The sequence below is a fragment of the Scyliorhinus canicula genome, chromosome 2, assembly GCF_902713615.1.
Source record: "Scyliorhinus canicula chromosome 2, sScyCan1.1, whole genome shotgun sequence".
NCBI lineage: Eukaryota > Metazoa > Chordata > Chondrichthyes > Carcharhiniformes > Scyliorhinidae > Scyliorhinus > Scyliorhinus canicula.
In genome coordinates this window covers 59,678,575-59,701,313 of record NC_052147.1, presented here as the reverse complement: position 1 = coordinate 59,701,313, position 22,739 = coordinate 59,678,575, and the positions used below count along the sequence as shown (strand labels likewise).

At 45.8% G+C, this 22,739-nt stretch overlaps 1 protein-coding gene across 1 annotated transcript in view; it reads left to right on the top strand.

Moving 5' to 3' along the window:
* Window positions 1-597: 597 nt before the first annotated feature.
* The window catches only part of tbpl2 (TATA box binding protein like 2), a 44,344-nt gene continuing 22,202 nt past the window's right edge, over window positions 598-22,739 (top strand). The window contains exons 1-5 of the mRNA XM_038779433.1: window positions 598-1,112; window positions 6,601-7,010; window positions 8,753-8,840; window positions 12,763-12,854; window positions 12,975-13,142. Of these exons, the coding sequence (XP_038635361.1) occupies window positions 1,068-1,112; window positions 6,601-7,010; window positions 8,753-8,840; window positions 12,763-12,854; window positions 12,975-13,142 (803 nt within the window). The 5' untranslated portion in view covers window positions 598-1,067. The remainder of the gene's footprint in view (window positions 1,113-6,600; window positions 7,011-8,752; window positions 8,841-12,762; window positions 12,855-12,974; window positions 13,143-22,739) is intronic.

The following is a 22,739-nucleotide window of genomic DNA, read 5'->3' as shown; positions in this document are numbered from 1 at the left end:
CACGGGGAGAATGTGCAAACTCCACACGGACAGTGACCCAGAGCCGGGATCGAACCTGAGACCTCAGCGCCGTGAGGCCGCAGTGCTATGTTGTTGTAAATTTTGATGAAAATGTAAAAGAGGAAAATAAAAATATTTATTAATAAAAATCTGATAAACATGCATTTTTAAAAAAGAAATAATATTTTCCTTGCCATTTTATAGCTGGAATGAAAGCCCATTTTTGAGCCATACCAGAGGCTGTAATTCCGATTGCTCTACCAGAGGGCGCTGTCGCTCGGTTTTTGACTGCATTTTCTCCCACACTTGATTTTTAATCACCCATTCATTGCACAAAGCAAAGAGACTCGCCGGGATGGGTCAGATGTGGAGTATAATTAAGGGGGCTCCCTCATTGCCCATATTCGATTGGTTAGTTTATGTCAGAGTGGCTGTGAAGTCGCACGACACAATGCCATTGTCAACTTTAAAATTATCATTGAAGTGACAGTCATTTAAATAACAGGCACACAGTGGTAATTTGACCGTCCTTTTGGGGTTATTTTTCAGTACCTGTATTAATTGTCCAGGAGAACAGGGTAATTTCTCTCACGTCACATCATTGGACTGAACTGGTCCAAACCAGTACACACTATTATGTACTCACTCCTTCGTATCGGAAAAATGACCCACTCACACCAAACACATAGGAAGCAAAGATGAAACTTCGAAGGTTAAAAAGAGACATGAATCGAATGTCATTGCGAGACTTAAAGAAAGGGAATGGTGCCCAGATCTGGTTAGAAAGATGGTTAATTACCACTTGCCTGTCAAGGAAGAAATCACGTTTGATTGCATTGTACTTAATGGATACTTATTTGCTGGAAATCGATTTGATGTAAAGGTTAACCCTTAAGGACTAGATATAAATTTCTGTAAACTGCAGTTCCCGTGCCTAATAGGCAACCAAAGGCCATATGGGGATTGGGATGAGCAACACCCGGGAGTGCAGAGAAGCAGCCTAAAGCAGAAACGGTGCTTTATACACTTACTGCTTTGAGATTTTGGCAACTTCTTTAAACATCATTATGGAAGCATCCTTGGAAAGTTATTTTGACGAGTCCATTGAAAATGTAAGTGTAATTTCTCCTTTAGTAATAAGAATCGCTGTAAGAAAGGGTGTCACGTGAGGGAAACTTAAGTATCTTGTTTTGTTACAGTTTTTAAAGTTTTCTTCAACGTATCACGTCAGTGAAACTGTTCCCAGTAAAGCTTTTCAAGACCAGTTAGTAGTTAAATATTGTCTAGTATAGTTGCACTTTACTAAGAGGAAGGAGGGATTACAAGATATTTATCTTTGTATTTGTTGGGTTAGCGAAGGGATTGAATACCTTGTGTGAAGTCGGATTTATTTCCCCATGGCTTTGCTATATACGCTTTTAACAGCACATACTTCAGTTATATATCAGCACTGACCAAAGTAAATTGGGTCCATGTATTTCTACTAAGATAGTAACTGCAATTGTGTACATACATTTGGAAGGTAGCATTTGGGCGGGGCGGGGGGAGAGAGAGAGAGAGGCAGAGGGGAAAAAACTGCTGGAAATGTTCAATAGGGGGCAGCATGGTTGTGCAGTGGTTAGCACAGAGAGGTCCCAGGTTTGATCCTGGCTCTGGGTCACTGTCCGTGTGGAGTTTGCGCATTCTCCGTGTTTGCATGGGTTTCACCCCACAACCCAAAGATGTGAAGGATAGGTGCATTGGTCACACTAAATTGCCCCTTAATTGGAAAAAATGGGTACTCTAAACTTGTGTTCTTAAAGAAAAGGAAATGTTCAATAGGCCCCACAATTGTGGAGAGAGACAGGGTGACCATTTTGGGTTGATGACCCTTCATCAGAGCAGAGGAAAGATAGAAATGTAACAGGTAGTGAAGAAACAAATAAAACCAAATGTTTAGGTGAGGCTTGAGTGGCTGGCTACAGCAATAAAGAAACAAACCAGCAAAAAGAAGACATGAAACAAAATGGAGGCAAAGATTAGGGCTTTCAAATTATTGCACTCGTGGAGTCCAATAGGCTGTAGTGTGCCGAGTCAAAAGATGAAGTGTCATTCTAGTTTCATTGGATATCAGAGGAGGCCAAGGACTGCGACCCAGTAGTGGCAAGATGAAAATTGAAATGACTTGCAAAGTTGATCATAGTTGTCGACTGATAAGTTTTCTGCAAAGCGGTCACCCACTCCGAATTTGCTCTATGGTTTAGACCACACCATGAGCAGTGACTAAATTTACAGATATAAATACTACAAATCACATTCGCTTCGAAGGAGTGTTTGGGGCTTTGTCGGCATGTCCCTAAAATTCAATATTTCAAACAGAAACGTCATCCAGGACTGGAACTTGTGAAGACTTCATCTCCACTGACCTTTTGAGAGATTTACCTGCAATTGTATTGAAAGACTCAAGTGGATGATTAGTAACACTGATTACTCATCTGTCAAGCCCATTCTTTAATATTACAAACTTACAAGGAAGGCCATTTTTGTCCACTGAAATAGAATTTGCAACATGGCAATAGTGTTTTCTCTGTTATAAATAATAGTTTTAATCACGTTTGCACACTGTTCTTGCATCGCTTCCAGTCATTATTCATCCACCTCTCTTGAGCTAATCTTCAATATTGACATTGTTTCTGCTTCCATCACAAACCTTGAATTCCACAGCCACACCTTTTCATATGAAGAAGTTACTCTTGCTTTGAGTTATAAGTCACTGATGTATTCTTTTTAAACTTTGGTCCCTTGTATTTGATGCTTCAGTTTGATTTTATCCCTGCACCATTTTCTTACAGTTTAAACACTTGCTTCATTGTGCTGTTTTTATTGGACAAGTGGGCAGCACGGTGATTAGCACAGTTGCTTCACAGCTCCAGGGTCATAGAACATAGAACAGTACAGAACAGGCCCTTCGGCCCTCGATGTTGTGCCGAGCAATGATCACCCTACTTAAACCCACGTAACCCGTATACCCGTAACCCAACAATCCCCCCATTAACCTTACACTACGGGCAATTTAGCATGGCCAATCCACCTAACCCGCACATCTTTGGACTGTGGGAGGAAACCGGAGCACCCGGAGGAAACCCACGCACACACTGGGAGGACGTGCAGACTCCACACAGACAGTGACCCAGCCGGGAATCGAACCTGGGACCCTGGAGCTGTGAAGCATTGATGCTAACCACCATGCTACCGTGAGGCCCCATGTTCAATTCCCAGCTTGGTTCAGAGTCTACACGTTCTCCACATGTCTGTGTGGGTTTCCTCCCACAGTCCAAAGATGTGCAGGTTAGGTGGATTGGCCATGCTAAATTACCCTCGGGTTACGGGGATAGGGTGAAGCTGTGGGCTTAAGTGGGGTGCTCTTTCCAAGGGCTGATGCAGACTTGATGGGCCGAATGGCCTCCTGCACTGCAAGTTCTATGAAGATGCATCTTGTGAGAATTTAATTTGTCTTTGCACCTACCTGATTATGGATTATTTGATAGATCTCGATCCTGCATCCAAATGCTGTTATCATCTTCTCTGAACCCTGCCCTTTGACAGTCACAAGTGCATCCTACATTTGTTTTATGGGATGTGCGTGTTACTGCTGGCAACACCAACTGTTGTTGCCCATTCCTAATTGCCCTTGAGAAAGTGATGGTGCGCTGCCTTCTTGAACTGCTACAGTCAATCTTCAAGTTGGGGCCAAACATTCACCTTTTTTGGGGTGGCAAATGGGAGGACTCCAAACTACCCATGGTGGGGCAATCACCTGAGTTGGGATTTTTCACATGAGGTACACTTTCCAATTGCAGATGGCAGGGGCTTGTAACATTCCAGCTTGAGCAGAGCAGCAGGTAACTGGTAAGTAACAGAGGGTGCTTCATTCAACTCACCAACTTTTAAAACCTTTCATTGAGAAAATGGGAGGTGAGGGGGTGGGGTCATGGTGGGGATCCTTTGTACAGGCAGCCTTTGGCTGCACCTGCGCACTGGCAGGGAGGGCCAAAGGCCTGCATGCAATGCAAGCATCCCAGCCTGCTGTTGGATGCTTCCTTCCAGGCTACTAAACAGCAACCCCCCCCCCATCACAATAGGAAATAGGAGGCTGACTGGAAAACCCGCGTCGGTCTCCTTTAATCATTTTTATTAAGCCTTGTAGCTGTCCACCTTAAGAGTGGGGTGGGTATCCCTTCCAGGCCTCAAATTATCACAGTGGTTACCTTCAGACCCTGCCTGCCTGCCTCTATTCTTGACTCTCTGCACTTGGGATTTGAATTTCATCTTTTAAACAAGAACATTTCTTGTTTACTATCTCACTCTTTGGAAGTAGATATTCTTCCCACCATTTTTATAGATGCCTGGTCATCTCTCAACAGTGGCTAAAAGACTAGACCAAGACCATAACTTTTTAAGTTTTAAGACAATATGGAAAGAGCGATTCATTCCAGGAGTAATGCCATAAGGAAATGAGGCGTGGCCATTTTATAAACAAACTTTATTAAAATAAAACAATATTTAAACTTCAACTCTAACACCAACGGATTACAAGCAGTTTCTTAACCTTAACACACTATTTCCCATTTAGTACCACTGCATAAACATGGAGCTCTCGGTCCACTTACACAGGAAAAGGCAATTCTTGCATTTAGGAAGCTATCTTTTTCCGTGGATCAAATCTCCCTCGTGTTACACATGTAAAATGTGGTTTAATTTGCTATGCAGTTACGGATTCAGTCTTTTTCTTGTACAAAGCCTTGAGTTTCTATTGAATCATAGAATTAATTTTTCCATACTTTTTTTTGTCGAGGTCTGCCCAGCTGAAGTCTCGATGAGCAGAGGGATCTCGGTGTCCATGTACATAGATCCCTGAAAGTTGCCACCCAGGTTGATAGGGTTGTGAAGAAGGCCTATGGTGTGTTGGCCTTTATTGGTAGAGGGATTGAGTTCCGGAGCCATGAGGTCATGTTGCAGTTGTACAAAACTCTAGTACGGCCGCATTTGGAGTATTGCGTACAGTTCTGGTCGCCTCATTATAGGAAGGACGTGGAAGCTTTGGAACGGGTGCAGAGGAGATTTACCAGGATGTTGCCTGGTATGGAGGGAAAATCTTATGAGGAAAGGCTGATGGACTTGAGGTTGTTTTCGTTAGAGAGAAGAAGGTTAAGAGGTGACCTAATAGAGGCATACAAAATGATCAGAGGGTTAGATAGGGTGGACAGCGAGAGCCTTCTCCCGCGGATGGAGGTGGCTAGCACGAGGGGACATAGCCTTAAATTGAGGGGTAATAGATATAGGACAGAGGTCAGAGGTGGGTTTTTTACGCAAAGAGTGGTGAGGCCGTGGAATGCCCTACCTGCAACAGTAGTGAACTCGCCAACATTGAGGGCATTTAAAAATTTATTGGATAAGCATATGGATGATAAGGGCATAGTGTAGGTTAGATGGCCTTTAGATTTTTTCCATGTCGGTGCAACATCGAGGGCCGAAGGGCCTGTACTGCGCTGTATCGTTCTATGTTCTATGTTGTGGGTATAAGCATCACTTCAGGATTTAAGCATATAATCAGAGTGCTGCTTTGTTGAAGTGTAATCCTTCAGTCAAGATGTCAACTCAAGGCTTTCAATTGCAGATAGTGATGAAGTCCCCTCGCACTAGAGAAGAGTAATACCAATGTTGTTCTCTCCACTCAACAATAATTAATCTCACAGCTGGTTATTGGTATCTATAGTGTGAATAGTGGTCTTGTTTATTCTCAACAGTATCTATACAGATTTAAAATAATACTGATAGGCTTATTTTTTTCTCTGCTATCTTCCTGCAACTCGAGGATGCTGATGCATTCATTAGTGCAAGAGCAAAGTAATTCAGATGCTGGAATTTTGAAATCAAACCGAAGAAATGTTCTGCAAGTCTGGCAGAATCTGGAGCAAGAAACAGTTAATCTTTTGGGTCAATGATCTTTTGTCAGAACAGCATTGATTCCTTGTTGGGAAGTTGGTTGCCTTCTAGTACTTCAATCCAGTATCTATCTGCAAACCAGACTTTTTTTAACTGCAGAAAATACAAGAAGTGTTGAGCCAGAACCATTGTGAATTTATTCTTCTCCTGAGCTCTGTTGCCTCACAGCACTGAGGACCCGGGTTCGATACTGGCCCTGGGTAACTGTCCGTGTGGAGTTTGCACATTCTCCCTGTGTCTGCATTGGTTTCAACCCCACAACCCAAAGATATGCAGGGTAGGTGGATTGGCCACACTAAATTGCCCCTTTAATTAAAAAAACCAAATCCTAGTACACCTACCACCATCCCAGCTACTTCAAAACTGAGGGTACCCCTAATAACTGCAAACTGGGGAATCCAATCCCGGATACCCCTAATCAGTCATCTTGTTCAGAACCAGCTCAATCATCAGGAGATTCTTTTGCAGTTGGTGGAAAGGGATGAATTTTAAGAAATGTTCCAATGTCCTTGACATGAGGGTTCCAGTGTTATGGAAAGGATGTGGTCCTGTATGAACTTTTTCAAAAAGTTATTTGGAAAGAACCATGATTTTACATTACCTGCTATTTTTCAGGATGATCTCCCAACAAATGATTCCCACATCTCCAATCCTATGATTCCGTATGACTCAGACTTGATAATTGAGGACCCTTGTTACACTCTTCAACTTCATCATCAAACTCCAGAACCCACTACAGAGCTTACTTCAGCAGATCTTAGTTTTCTCAGTGATGACCAAGAGGATAATGATGCAGAAGACTATAAAGAACCAAAGGGAGAGCAGGACCAACTGCTGTCACAGTCGCAGAGTAACAACGGTGTTCCTGGACCTGAAAATGCTACCCAGTTTTCATACCAGTCAGCAAATGACACCATTTCCACCCCAATTAACAATGAATCGCCTTCAATTTTACCAATGACACCAATGACTCCAGTAACACCAATGACTCCAGTAGAAAGTTCTGGAATATGCCCTCAGTTACAGTAAGTGCGAGACATGTTTTTTGCCATGGTTCACTCCATTCATAGATTATACCTCTTTATGTAATGCATTAAACTTTGAATTGTACGTATTTCCTGGAACAACCTTTTTTTTCTTTGTCAGCATTTTCTGTAACATTATTTTGTTATGATGCTGCTCTGCCAGTATGTCATGCTTGAACTTGCCTCTTGATTTTTTTTTTGTGGATGGGGAGGAGGGAGAGAGGAATTCAATGGCAACAAAGGGACTGGGTGGGCCACGCCCAGTGGGCAGGACCCAGAGTAATGATGGTGGCGGGGAGGGTGATCATGGATCATGCACCGCATTGGGTGGACATGATCCTGGAGAAGGGGGAACACAGAGGGCGGGGTGAAGAAGAGATGTGGGGTTGCTGGGCAGACCAAACATTGTGAGAAGATTGGGAAAGTGATTGAGGAGTATGTGGGCAACTCTACCACCTTCAGCTATATCAGCTTCAACCTCGCACATGAGGTGGAGGAATTCACTCTCCGGAGCACCTCACACCAAAACCCCTCCTCCATACTCTCTCCCAACTCTACAACTGATACAGAACTGGTTGCCATTGAACATTGGGTGGGGGGGTGGGGTTATTGTTGATTTGTTGCAGCGCAGTGGTTAGCATTGCCTCACGGTGCAGAGGTCCCAGGTTCGATCCCGGCTCTGGGTCACTGTCCATGTGGAGTTTGCATGTTCTCCCCGTGTTTGCGTGGGTTTCACCCCCACATCCCAAAGATGTGCAGGCTAGTTGGATTGGCCATGTTAAATTGCCCCTTAATTGATAAAAGTGAATTGGGTACTCTAAATTTATTTTTATTTTTTTTAATTGTTTATTTGTTGCACTGCTTATTGATTGACTGTCAACTTTTACCTGGAATGCACGAGTAGATATATTGAGGAGGGTGTTTCTGGGGGATTGTTGTTTTTTTAAATTTAATGTAAATGTGGAGAAACAAAATTGAGATATTGTGCAGAGGGCCTGATGTTATGACCCCATGGGCTAATGTGTGGCCAATTCCAGCCCCATTGTCCCCAAGTCGCAAGTAAATTAATCAATAATTCTTAGAAAAATAACAGCAGGTCTCGGCCTTTGCCTGCCAATAATTAATATTTAAACACCATTACTGTTTGTTCATGATAACTAAATGAACTATACAGCAAATACAATTAGTCAACTATTAACTAATTCTTAACTTTCCACGCCCATATAATATACACACACGAGGGGTGGAAAGGGGTAAAAATAATCAAAGCGCATCTTTGTCTTTTAGAAAAATATTTTCATTCTTTTCACATTTTCAAATTATGGGACCAGCTCCTCTTCCAGCAACCATACCTCCGACAGTGTTGCTTCTCTTCTCTCCCCCCCCATCCCCACTGTTTCCACACATACTGATCTTCTCTCCAATACTAATGGACACCAACACAACCCCAATACTTGCAAACTCTGGTTCCCTCTCTCATATTGGAGACTTTGGCCATACAGTGCCAGAATTTCTAAGCCTCAACCTTGCTCAAAAGAGAATTATTGCTGAGCTAATTTGAGACTTGCATTTGAAAGTTACCAATTTGGTCACAGGAAACTGAAGTTTGTCCTGGTTTTCATGTGTATAAATACACTAAAAACAGTAATCTTCCGACTTAGTGTACTCTACAGTTAAGAACACCGTGTTGGTGAATGCTTATTAAATAGAGCACTTGACTTTTGCTTGAAATGTTTTCACAGAAATATTGTTTCGACTGTTAATTTGGCCTGCAAATTGGACCTCAAGAGAATAGCTCTATGTGCAAGAAATGCAGAATATAATCCAAAGGTAATTATTTTATACGAGATATACTTCCATTGTGTTAAAAAGTGAGTTGATTTTTTTCCATCACCAGCTTCAATCTTGCACACGTTTTACTCTTGCGAAATTTCATGTAAAAGGTTTATTTTTCTGGTCAATTCAACTGACTACAGTAGGTTTTCCGCAACAATTTATTACGCACTGCATTTTAATCCAAATAATAACTGTCCCTGATTCCAGATATCAATTAATGTATGCAAATCTATTGTATTAAAGTAAATGTTTCCCTCAATGGACCAAAGGAGGTTACTAAAAGCAGCTATGTGTGCAGGTTAGTGGTCTCGGCTGGATCACTAGAGATATGGAAGGTTGCAGAGGTTTCTCTGCCAGGACACAGCTGCTCCCTTTTCTTATGACCATCTTGTATGCCATTGATAGGAATTTAGGACCACTGAAGCAATGGGTATCATACAAGGGATACCAGACTCCCAGTTGATGTAATGGAACCCTGCCTCTAAAGACCATAACTTTTTTGGAAGTTATTTTATAAAATGTGGTGGAGGAATGAGTCACAGGACTGTTAATATTAACAAGTTAAACAATTTGTAGTATGAAAAAATACTCCTTTCCACCCCTCACAGCTTAACAAATACATGCAGATTTTAAGATCAACAATAATTAAAAAGTGCGTTTGAAGCTCCAGTGGTCTCATTACCACAAAATCCCTTTAAGCAGACAGATGGTCAAATACATACTCTGCCCTAAACCCAAGTTAGTGTCTGTGGATTTCTCCTCAATCCCCCAAATAATTGCCACATGACAAGTTCCAAACACACTCTTCCTAAAAATCGCTTTAAAATCAATGCTTTCCCTTAGTGCCACGTTTTCCAAATTACACTTTTAAACAAGCTTCCGCTCCAGCTTTAAGAAGGATTTATTTTGTCTTAAAGGCTGTTACACAAACAGGCCCAGCCACCAATTTCCGCAATTATTTCAAATAATGTTTCTCAAATTGCAGTAATTCCTCTGAACAGTAATCTGTTCGCCTTCCCAGTTTTCCTCTGTTCCATTAACTTTCTTGGAAACTTCTCTTCAATTCTCTAGTTTCCTTAACTAGCTGGACTTAAGATTTCTGGAATTTGTTTTAACAATTACCAATAGTATGGCTATTTTTCTAGCAAGTCTGAGGTCAGATGTCCCCTCTGGCCTTATAAAACTGCTTCTAGCAGAGCTGTGAGTGCTGCCTTTTCTCACCTAGTTATCTTCAACTGCAATCAGATTAACTAAGCTAAATCTTAAAAGCTTCTCTACCTTTTATAAGGCCCCAGTTGCTGAGAGACCACTGCTGGTTTGTTTATTCTTTATGACACAGCCCTCTCTAAGCACAATAAAAACAAAGTTGGAACTCCCACCAACCTCCACATGTACAAACACCTTTGTTCAACGTGAATCTAACTACAGGTTTACCTTCGAAGCACAGAAACATTAAATTAACTATCCTCTCTAATGTTTACCATTATAAATCCCTTTGTTTTCTTAAATTTACTTTGCTTAATATCACACATGAATTGAGGTTTATTAGGATACTGGACCAAACCCCAACTTTTGTTCAGATAAGAAACTACATTTTTAAAACTAAGGAAAGAATACTTCACCCCAGGAGGGGTGACTCTGACCAATAGATATCTTTTATGTTAAAGCAAACTTTAATTTTAATTTAAGTACAGAATTAACCGAAGAAATAGCTTAACAATCAACACATGCCACTAGATGTTTTCCGCCAAGCAACCAGTTCAAAATCCACTCCTAAAGTTCACAATTGGGGTTACTTGCTGTCTTTGTGCAGACCTTTTGAGAGAGAGCCTTTCAGGAACAACCTGAAAATCCTCTGTCTTGTCAGACTCCAAACCTAGTGCAAACTGATGACAGACCTGGCTCCTCCCATTATTTTATTTTTATATTTGTTCTCCGGATGTGGGTGTCACTGGCTGGGCCACCATTAGTTGCACATCCATAAATTGTCCTTGAACTGAGTGGCTTGCTAGACCATTTCAGCTGAGCGTGAACTGCATCGCTGTGTGGGTATGGAGTCATATGTAGGCCAGACCGGGTAGGGGCAGCATATTTCCTTCCCTGAAGGACTTGGTGAACCAGATGGGGTTTTACAACAATTGGCAGTGGTTTCATGGTCATCATTTGACTTAATTCCACTTTTTAAAAAATTCAAATTTCACCATCTGCCATGGTGAGGTATGAACCCAGGACCCCAGAGCATTATCCTGGGTCTCTGAATTACTAGTCCAGTCATAATACCACTGGGCCACCCCCTCCCCTATCACATCATCTGTACCCCACTAAGATGTGCCATGACATGTTTAGCTAGGACTAAACACAATCCCTCATTATCTTCATCCCAGGGAATCCCTTTCTGTAAAAGAAATATTCCGTTAGCCATCTGTGAAAACAAATAATGGTTAGAGTCAACGATTCTTTTACGACCCCTGAATTTTATCTTTGGCACGCACACTGCCTGTATGTATTTTAAACCAGATTTTTAAATAACCTATCACTGCCACAAAATTATATTAGATAACAATTTCTGACTCCATTTCTATTTAAACAGCCTGGTTAATCTCCCATGAAAATTAAATGAAAAGAAAATCATCTATTGTCACTAGTAGGCTTCAAATGAAGTTACTGTGAAAAGCTCCTAGTCGCCACATTCCGGCGCCTGTTCGGGTAAGGGTACAACTCGAAAGCCCGTGCTAACTTGCACATGTTTTGATTGGAGGAAACCAGCAAACACAACAGTGTAATAGAGAAATTTGGAGTTTGATGGCATGTTTCTGTGATTTCCTGAGATCACAACTTTGTAAAGGCTCTGCAGGGCATACGGAAAAGATCCCAGATAATCCCCAATTTACATAACATAGAACATACAGTGCAGAAGGAGGCCATTCGGCCCATCGAGTCTGGACCGACCTACTTAAGCCCTCACTTCCACCCTATCCCCATAACCCAATAACCCCGCCTAACCTTTTTGGTCACTAAGGGCAATTTATCATGGCCAATCCACCTAACCTGCACATCTTTGCACTGTGGGAGGAAACCGGAGGAAACCCATGCAGACACGGAGAGAACGTGCAGACTCCGCACAAGAGTGACCAGTGGGATAATCGAAACCGTGGACCCTGGCGCTGTGAAGCCACAGTGCTATCCACTTGTGCTACCGTGCTGCCCTAAACCTATTCCTTCCATTGCTCTACCCATTCCTGCTTGGGGTTACTGCAGATACTGCCCCACTTCCAGAAGCTAGGAAAGGAAAATATCCATCAGAGTTCCCAATCCAATCAGCGTGCTTGTAAATTAGAAAATATAGACATTATTTGAGGCTACGATTAAACTGGTGCCTTCCACAGTCTGGCTGCACTAGCAATAAAAACTCTCTCAAATAATAACTTGGGTGAGCTGTTGAGCTGTGAAATGGCAAGTGTTGCCTGTGGAACTGTGCCTTAGTGAAGGAATTTGAAAATACAGGCGAAAAAAATTGTAACACTGATTTGGTGCCAGTAGAGGAGTATATAGTTTTGCGTTGCACCCCGATGATGTTGAACCAGAATAGGTTGGGGGGGGGGGGGGGGGGGGCGGTGTTCCTTGTTATCAATTAAGAGGGTCACAAAGGCTCTTCTAACTTCCCAGTTGCTTTCTAAAAAGACAGAATATACCTTCTATTTGCATCAGGGCCCCTTTCCAAAATGTTTGGAATGTCTTACCTGTAGCTTAAAAATTTTTCTAGAAGCTCAACATCCTACAACCTACAATATTTTGTTTGCTTTTCATGGGTTTTGATTGAAGTTTCTGCAGCCCTTGCCATTCACTTTACAAGATATTGCTGTTGGAGAAGCAGATTTAATAACTTTGACCTAAGCTTGCTCTGGCTTGTGCTTAGAGGTTTGCTGCAGTGATAATGCGAATAAGAGAACCCAGAACTACAGCACTAATCTTCAGTTCAGGCAAGATGGTTTGCACTGGAGCGAAGAGGTATGATATCATGTTCCTAATTTGAAATACATTAAGAATATAACAACATTTTGGAAAGGTTACTCGTGATGCATGTACAAGATTTTAATTAACGTAGATTTTTTTTTTCCAACCCAACAGTGAGGAACAGTCTCGATTAGCAGCTAGGAAATACGCACGTGTTGTTCAGAAACTTGGATTTCCAGCAAAGTTTCTTGATTTTAAAATCCAGAACATGGTTGGAAGCTGTGATGTGAAATTTCCCATCAGATTAGAAGGTTTGGTTCTTACACATCAACAATTCAGCAGGTACAGAATACTCCAGGACTGGCTTTTTTTGTAAATCACCACCAGTTAGTCTTCTGTCAAAGGATTTGTTTTGCATCACTTCATATGTTTTTGAACAAGATGTTATGGTGGCTGTTATAATGTTCTGTAAGTCTGGAGATTGAAATAGCCAAAGGATGTATCAATTTGGATGGTCAGCCTGGGTGATCCTGGTATGCTTAAACAACTTGGGATTCAAGGTGTTCCTTTACTGCGATAAAACAACCCAGTGGTTAGCACAGTTGCTTCACAGCTCCAGTGTCCCAGGTTCGATTCCCGCTTGGGTCACTGTCTGTGCGGAGTCTGCACGTTCTCCCCGTGTCTGCAGGGATTGTTTCCGGGTGCCCTGGTTTCCACCCACAAGTCCCAAAAGACGTGCTGTTAGGTAATTTAGACATTCTGAATTCTCCCTCTGCTACCCGAACAGGCGCTGGAATATGGAGACGAGGGGCTTTTCACAGTAACTTCATTGCAATGGTAATGTAAGCCTACTTGTGACAAAGATTATTAAATTATTATTAGAAGAGGTTTTTGGGGAGAGGAAACGAGACGTGAAACAGACATGGGGTTAGCAGGGACCAGACGAACCTTCATTTGCTGGCCACTGATGTTTCCCAACGGGTTGCACGTATTTGCACTGGTGAAGGGTGGGGATGACAGCTGTGCTGCGACTATTATGGTGGCATGATCTGAGCTCTTAAGGTGCTCTCATGGGAGGTTGAAGAGGGGGCCACCTGGGATGGGCTAGTGTCATTGGCTGGTTCACAGTCTGGTTCGTAATAGCTGGGGAGGGGGAGTGAGTTTGGGGGGGGGGGGGTGGGGGTGGGGAGCAGTCCTCCTGGTGCTCACTGCCACCTCACCCCAGGCAACACTGGCTGCCCTACGGCTGACCCTCCAGGGCCCTCTGGGGAACAGAACATCCTCCACTAAGTCCAGGAGCCTCCCCAGATCTACGTCTCCTAATCGTGGGGTCAGTCTCCTGGGCGCCATTATTGCAAGCTAATGCTGACTAAGTGCTGCTCGACCTTGTTAGCAGGGACCTGGCGAACCTTCATTTGCAATGAGAAGCATCGTTTAAGTGGACCAATGTTGAATAGCATTGCCAGCCTCGTTGGGCAGTGCGCTGGTAAGTGTGCGGCAGTTCCTGCTCGCTACAGAGATCTTTCTGGAAAATTGGATCTTTGTATTTTAATTGTTTTTGGTGTTTTTAAATTGTGTTGTGTAATTTCTGTTCCTGTGGGATTGGCCTCATGGTGAGATTATTGTAAATGATGATTGGCTCTCATGACTTGTCTGGTTAAATAAAGGTTGAATAAAATGTTCCAGTGTATGGGGTCATGTTGAGTCCCGAAGGCTGTGAATCAAATGAGAATGCAAAGGTGGGCAGAGTCCGAGGCATGAAGGGTGCAGGGGATAGGAGGTGGTATTAGAAATGGGAGGATGGGGGTCATGTGAGCATGGGAGCAGCTGCATTTTAGTTCTAGCACTGATCAGCACAACCCATAATTATTTGTTCCTGGTGTGTATATCGTGTGCTGTGTTCCTAGCTAGATTTCTGCGAGGAGCCAAGTCGAAAAATCATTGATGTGTCAGAGGTGGCAGTCTGCCAGTGAGTGAGCCTGCACTTTGAGCTGTTGGGTGTTGATATGATGGCTACCACTGTGAATGAAGTTGTGCATGACGATCTCAGCTCCTTGACATGGGTTGCTGGTGCTCACATTGAACTGTACGATATACTTAGACTGGATGAAGCGGAGAATCCTGTCAGTTGATAGGGCAGTCTGCTTGGTGGGGACCTATTTTTGGTCTTTGAAAATCCTGTTGCATGGTTCCTGATTGATTTAGGGCGTTGGGCCGGACAAGGGCGTGTTTGTGCACCTGGTGGTTTTGGAGGGGTGATTAAAAGCTTAATCAAATGAGTTGAGTTCTATGGATGAAATGAAGGGAGGGAGATATTGAGAAATAGATGGCAAAAAACCTGGTTGCCAATGAGATGGAGAATGGAGCTTGAAGAAATACAGACGTTTGAGGGGTTATCGCAATTGGGTAGGGTCAAGACCATGATGGATTTGAGCATTAAATGAGTCGGCTCCTGCACTGATTTCCTAAGGCATGTTTCCATAAAGTCATCTGATTTTTTTTGTTCTTGATGTGTTTGGTAGACAGTAAATGCAGCATTGCTTTAAGTGAAAATGTACATCACTGATGTCTCCTCAGGTACTCGTATAAATAATGTGCCTACAAGGGCAGGTCTGAGGCTAGGAATCTTGCGGCGGGTAATTCCCCACCTGACTCCCCAAAGCCTGCCACCAAGTCACAAGTTGGGAGTGTGATGGAATACTCCAGCACTTGCCTGTATGAGTGAAGGTCCAACAGCACAAGCTTGATACCATCCAGGAAAAAGCAGCCCACTTGATTGACACCCCTTCGACAGACATTAATTCCCTCCCTCCATCGAGATGCAAAGTCACAGCAATGTGCACCATCTACAAAATGCACTGAGCGAACTCCCTTGGGCAGCACCTTCCAAACCCATGGCCACTACCATCTAGAAGGACAAGGGCAGCAGACACATGGGAACATCACCACCTGGATATATCCGCCAAGTCACTCGCCACCCTGACTTGGAAATATATCATCGTTCCTTCATTGTCGCTGGGTCAAAAATCCTGAAACTCCCTCCCTAACATCACAGTGGATGTACCTACTGATGTATTAGGCAGGTTGGTTCGATGTGGACTGCATTCGATGTAGGGAAGTTAGAAACAGACGTCTAACACTGGAGAAGATCCAACACTGTTTTATTCAATTATAGAACTGCGCCACAATTCGGACATGTCATAACGCTGAAGTCAGCGCGTTCCGTGCGCCATCGCGCATGCGCAGTGCGATTGGGCGGCGTACGCACCTGCGCAGTCAGGTTGTCGGTCTCGTCATCCACTCGGTCGTGGCGCGCTTGCGCAGGGATCCGGGAAAAGCGCACGAAACGGCCACTCCTCGATGCTCAGGCCCTGCATCTGTGCGATGGCCTGCACCCTTTCTGCCTCATGGGAGGCCAGCTTTGCAGTTTCTGCCACCCTGATGTGGGAGTAATGATTCTTGGCATGCTCATGGACAATGCACATCTCCATAGCGACAGAGGGTCAACTGTTTGATTTTTAAGGAGCTGCTGCCACAGGGCCACAGGGTCGGAGTGGACCCTGAAAATGATCTGATCCCGGATCATGGAATCAGCCTGATACACTATCAATGACCACAGAAATGAGGTTGTAGTCCGAACTGAAGGCTTTAATAGGCTAGATGTTTCCCCCAGCAGCTCAGGTACAGAAAGGAAGCTGCGGGGGATACACGGGTTCTTATACCCAGCCTTTACTGGGTGGGGCTACCTTACAGCCTTAACCAATAGATGACAAGTATTGCATACCAATGGACCAATAAGCAGCGAGCCTTATCCACCAATGGTGTCTCGGCATTGTTGGGTACCGTTATACCTCTAGTCATACGACCACATTCACCTCCTGTTGGGGGAAAAAAAAAAAGTCCGGCGGGGGTCGCACAACGAACGGGTCGAATAGCACAACTGGTAGTATGAAAGGTTATGGAGGTACTGCATTAACCTCGTACTGCATTTCCCTACTGGTCACAACTATTTACAACAACAATATAGTACAGTCTTGCAAAATTACAATTGGCTATGTACATTTTACTGTGACGCAATCAGATGGTTGGGGGCCTTGGTTGTCCTCTGCGATCGACGGAGCTTTGACGGTGACGTCGGTGGAGGTTCAGGCGTCTGTAACTCCGGGCGCGTGGACTCGGTCTGCGTGGCGGCTTCAACACCCCTAGATGGCGCTGGTGGGGAGGTTGACTGACCTGGGAAGGGAGTGTCTATAGAGTGCGTCGGTGTGCGGGGAGGCCCAGGCAGGGCCGGCAGAAAAAACGATTCTCCAGGGAAGGGGGTGGCCATGAGGTGCACCGGTGGGGTGGAGGGTGGGACTGGTGGCGAGGGTGTGCGAGGGGATCCGGTGGGCACCAGGTCTAGTAGGGAGACAGAGTCTTGGTTGGCCATCGGGGTACTCCACGTAGGTGTACTGGGGGTTAGCATGGAGAAGGTGGACCCTCTCGACCAACGGGTCCGACTTGTGCACCTGCATGTTTTTTCGGAGCAGGATGGGCCCGGGAGCTGCCAGCCAGGTCGGGAGCGAGGTCCCTAAGGAGGACTTCCTGGGGAAAACGGGGAGATGTTCATGAGGTGTTTGATTAGTTGCAGTGCAGAGCAGTGACCGGATGGAGTGGAGGACCTCCTGCCAGCGGGAGACCGGGAGATTTCTAGATCGTAGGGCCAGTAGGACGGTCTTCCAGACCGTTCCGTTCTCCCTCTCAACTTGTCCGTTTCCCCGGGGGTTGTAACTGGTCGTCCTGCTCGAGGCAATGCCCTTGCTGAGCAGGAATTGACGCAGTTCGTCACTCGTAAAGGAGGACCCCCTATCACTGTGTATATAGGTGGGGAATCCGAACAGAGTAAAAATGCTGTGGAGGGCTTTGATGATGGTGGTTGTGATCATGTCGGGGCAGGGGATGGCGAACGGGAATTGGGAGTATTCGCCAATCACGTTCAGGAAGTACGTGGTGTGATTGGTAGAGGGGAGGGGCCCTTTGAAGTCCATGATGAGGCGTTCAAAGGGACGGGAAGATTTTATTAGGTGTGCTTTCTCTGGTCTGTAGAAGTGCGGCTTGAACTCCGTGCAGATTTGGCAATTCCTAGTGGCTGCCCTGACCTCGATGGAGTAGGGCAGGTTGCGGGTCTTTACGAAATGGAAGAAACGAGTGACCCCCGGGTGGCAGAGGTCCTTGTGGAGGGCTCGGAGGCGGTCCACTTGTGCGGTGGCACGTTTAGCTTCCCGGGATGATAACAGGATCTCGTAGTTATAGGTGGATAATTCGATCCTCCACCGCAAGATCTTATCGTTTTTTTATCTTGCCCCGCTGTGCATTATCGAACATGAAGGCGACCGACCGCTGGTCCGTGAGGAGGGTAAACCTCCTGCCGGCCAGGTAATGCCTCCAATGTCGCACAGCTTCTACTATGGCCTGTGCTTCCTTTTTGACCGAGGAATGGCGGATTTCGGAAGCATGGAGGGTACGCGAGAAGAAGGCCACTGGTCTGCCCGCTTGGTTGAGGGTGGCTGCCAGAGCTACGTCGGACACGTCACTCTGTACCTGGAAAGGGAGGGACTCATCGATGGCGTGCATCATGGCCTTTGCAATGTCTGCTTTGATGCAGCTGAAGGCCTGGCGGGCCTCTGTCGACAGTGGAAAAGTTGTGGATTGGATCAGGGGATGGGCTTTGTCTGCGTAGTTTTAAAAAAAAATAAAAAATTTTAGAGTACCCAATTATTTTTTTCCAATTAAGGGGCAATTTAGCTTGGCCAATCTACCTATCTGCACATCTTTTGGGTTGTGGGGGTGAAACCCACGCCGACACTGGGAGAATGTGCAAACTCCTCACGGACAGTGACCCAGAGCCGGGATTTGAACCCAGGTCCTCGGCGCCGTAGGCAGCAATGTTAACCACTGTGCCACCGTGCTGCCCTTTGTCTGCGTAGTTGGGGACCCACTGGGCGTAGTAAGAGAAAAATCCGAGGCAGCGCTTCAGGGCCTTGGAGCAGTGAGGGAGGGGGAACTCCATAAGGGGGCGCATGCGTTCAGGGTCGGGGCCTATCACTCCATTTCGCACTACGTAGCCAAGGATGGCTAGGCGGTCGGTGCTAAACACTCATTTGTCCTTGTTGTATGTAAGATTAAGGATCTTTGGGGTCTGGAGGAATTTATGGAGGTTGGTGTCGTGGTCCTGCTGATCATGGCCGCAGATGGAGACATTGTTGAGATACGGGAATGTTGCCCGTAAACCATATCAGTCGACCATTCAGTCCATCTCTCGCTGAAAGACCGAGACTCCGTTCGTGACACCCAAGGAAACCCTTAAGAAGTGGTAGAGTCGCCCATCCGCCTCGAAAGCAGTGTACTTGCAATCACTCGTGCGGATGGGGAGCTGGTGGCAGGCGGACTTGAGGTCCACCATGGAGAAGACCTTGTATTGCGCGATCCAGTTGACCAGGTCGGATATGCGGGGCAGAGGGTTCGCGTCCAGCTGCGTAAACCTGTTGATGGTCTGACTGTAGTCGATGACTATCCTATTCTTTCCCCCGGTCTTTACCACCACGACTTGAGCTCTCCAGGGGCTGTTGCTAGCTTCAGTGACCCCTCCCCTCAGAAGCCGTTAGACCTCAGACCTGATAAAGGTCCGGTCCTGGGCACTGTACCTTCTGCTCCTGGTGGCGACAGTTTTGCAATCCAGGGTGAGGTTCGCAAACGGGGAAGGTGGATTGACCTTGAGGGTCGCGAGGCTGCAGACAATAAGAGGGGGTATAGGGCCGCCGAATTTGAAAGCTAGACTTTGGAGGTTGCACTGGACGTCTAACCCGAAGAGTGAGGCCGCACAGAGGTGGGGGCAGACGTAAAGTCTGTAATTTTTGAACTCCCTTCCCTGGACCGTGAGGTTTGCTACACAGAACCCTTTTATCTCTACCGAGTGGGAACTGGAAGCTAGAGAGATTTTTTGATTAACGGGGTGGACGGGGGAAAGAACAGCGCCTTACTGTGTCGGGGTGTATGAAGCTCTCCGTGCTCCCAGAGTCGATCAGACAAGACGCCTCGTGCCCGTTGATTAATACAGTTATCTTAGCGGTTGAAAGTGTTCGAAGTCGAGATTGGTCCAGGGTCACCAAGGCTAACCGTGGCAGAAGTTGGGATTCATCGTGGTCACCTGCGCTGAGGTCCTTGGAGTCCATCCAAGATGGCGGCGCCCACTGGTCGCACATGGCTGAGGGTAGACAAAATGGTGCCGCCCATCCACCGCACGTGGCGTCGGCGGAACAAAATGGCGGCGCCCGGAGTCCCCACATGGCACTAGGGGAGGAAGACGGCAACGTTCGCTGGCCGCATGGGGCCCATGGAGAGTTGTAGCGGCGATCCGCACTCGCTGCCGGGAACCGCAGCGACCGCCTAGGCCTGGCAGACCGCCATGAAGTGGCCCTTTTGCCACACCCTTTACAGGTCAACGAATGGGCCGGGCAGCGCTGTCAGGGGTGTTTCGCCTGCCCACAGAAATAACAACGGAGCCCTCCGGGGTAGCCGGGCCATCTTGCAGCGCAAGCTTGTGGAGAAACCAGGGGTGAGAGTCCGTAGCAGGGGGATTCCACGCTGCCCAGGGGGCCGCCGCGTGGTCGGGGGCGTAGGCGCGGGCGTTTCGAGAGGCCACGTCCAGCGAGTTGGCGAGGTCCCATACCTCCTTGAGGCTGAGTTTCGTTTTCAAGCAGCCGCTGGTGGATTTGTGAGGACTGCATACCCGCAACGAAAGCGTCCCGAATCAACAGTTCTGTATGGTCATTTGCCGAAACTTGCGGGCAGCTGCAGTTTCTCCCTAACACAAGGAGCGCACGATAGAACTCATCTAGTGACTCACCAGGGTTCTGTCGTCTCGTTGCCAGTAGATGCCTGGCGTAGACTTGGTTCACGGGGTGAATTAAATGTCCTTTTAGTAGCTCCATTGCTGAATCGAAGTCGTCCGCGTCCTCGATGAGCATGTATATTTCTGGGCTCATCCTCGAGTGCAGGATCTGCAGTTTCTGTTCCCTCGTGGGTGCGATTTCTGCCGTTCCAAGGTAGCCATTGAAACACGCTAGCCAGTGCTTAAAGGTCGCTGCTGCGTTTGCTGCGTGGGGGCTGAGTTGCAGACACTCCGGCTTGATGCGGAGCTCCATCCTTTAAAATCTAGCCTATTAAATTGATACACAATCAATGACCACAAATGAGGTTGTAGTCCGAACTGAAGGCTTTAATAGGCTAGATGTTTTCCCCCAGCAGCTCGGGTACAGAAAGGAAGCTGCGGAGGATACACAGGCTCTTATACCCCGCCTTTACTGGGCGGAGCTACCTTACAGCCTTAACCAATAGATGACAAGTATTACATACCAATGGACCAATAAGCAGCGAGCCTTATCCACCAATGGTGTCTCGGCATTGTTAGGTACCGTAATCTACTACACAGCCGTTGAGTCATAGTTGCATGACTGCGCTAGGATGTGGAGATGGGTCAAGAAGGAATGAAAAGATTCATCCTTACCCTGAATCCTCTGCTGGAAGATGTCCGTTCAAAGCTCTCATTCACCTCTGTCGCAGTGGCTGTCGAACTTCAGGACTGTTTTGAATTTTGTTTTGTCTTCGTCGTTGGCAAACGCAAGGGAGCTGTAGATATGGATGGTGTGATCCCCCGCAGTGGAGGGAAATAGCGCGATCTTTCTGGCATCCGATGCTGCCTCTAGGTCGGAGGCCTCCATGTACAAGAGGAACTTTTGCTTGAAGATTTTCCAGGTGGCGCCGAGGTTGCCGGAGCTGTGGAGGAGGCTGGATGTTTTCCATTTCACCGGATGGCTGCTTGCTGGTCAATGCTGATTCACTCGAGGTAGGTCCGTCAAGATCAGAACACTCTGGTACCATGATGTGTTAGGCAGGTTGGTTCGATGTGGACTGCACTCGATGCAGGGAAGTTAGAAACAGACGTTTAACACTGGAGAAGATCCAACACACTTTTATTCAACTATAGAACTGCTATACATATTCGGCTGTGGGTCGACACTATACTGATCTGACTGGTGATCTTGTAGTAGCCTGACCAGACTTACTAGCTACAGCATGGTGTTTGCACTTGCTAGCTCGTGGACTGTGACTGTCTCAGTAGCTGGGACCCGAGAGAGCGGGAAACCTAGTGCCCTCTGGCTTTATAGTGGTAGTGTCCTGTCTGGTGATTGGCTGTACAGTGTTGAATGCTTACTGGTCATCCTATGTGTCAATCACTGCCTGCCTGCATCTCATTATATATATGAGTGGATATTATGACACCTACGCCACATGGACTGCAGCAGTTCAAGAAGGTAGCTCACCACCACATTCTCGAGGGCAAATGGGGATGGGCAATAAATGCTGGCCTAACCAGCAAAGCCCACATCCTGTAAAAATGAATTTCTAAAAAACCTTTTCTGAATGCAGTGCCAGAAAATATGCTGTTCCACCCATTGTCTGAATTTTGGCAATGCTGCTTTAATTAGGATGAGGAAAACAAACCTCTAAAGATGGCTAAAAAGGGAAAGACAAATAATTGAGGAGAAACGGGCAGAAAGTAACCTAATTAACTAGATTATTCAGTCACTAAACCTTTTCTTCACCCAGGGACTGAAGCCTCCCAATTGTACCATGAAATCCATAAGCATATGGATGATAAGGGCATAGTGTAGGTTAGATGGCCTTTAGTTTTTTTCCATGTCGGTGCAACATTGAGGGCCGAAGGGCCTGTACTGCGCTGTATCGTTCTATGTACTAAATCTATGGCTGAAAAGGAGGCCACTCTGCCTCCTGTGCCTCATTCTTCAAATAGAAGATCACGAGCGATTTTGAGGCTTCAGTGGTTGACTTGACATTCATGGTCGGTAATATAAATTATTTTTGATGTTTACTGATTGC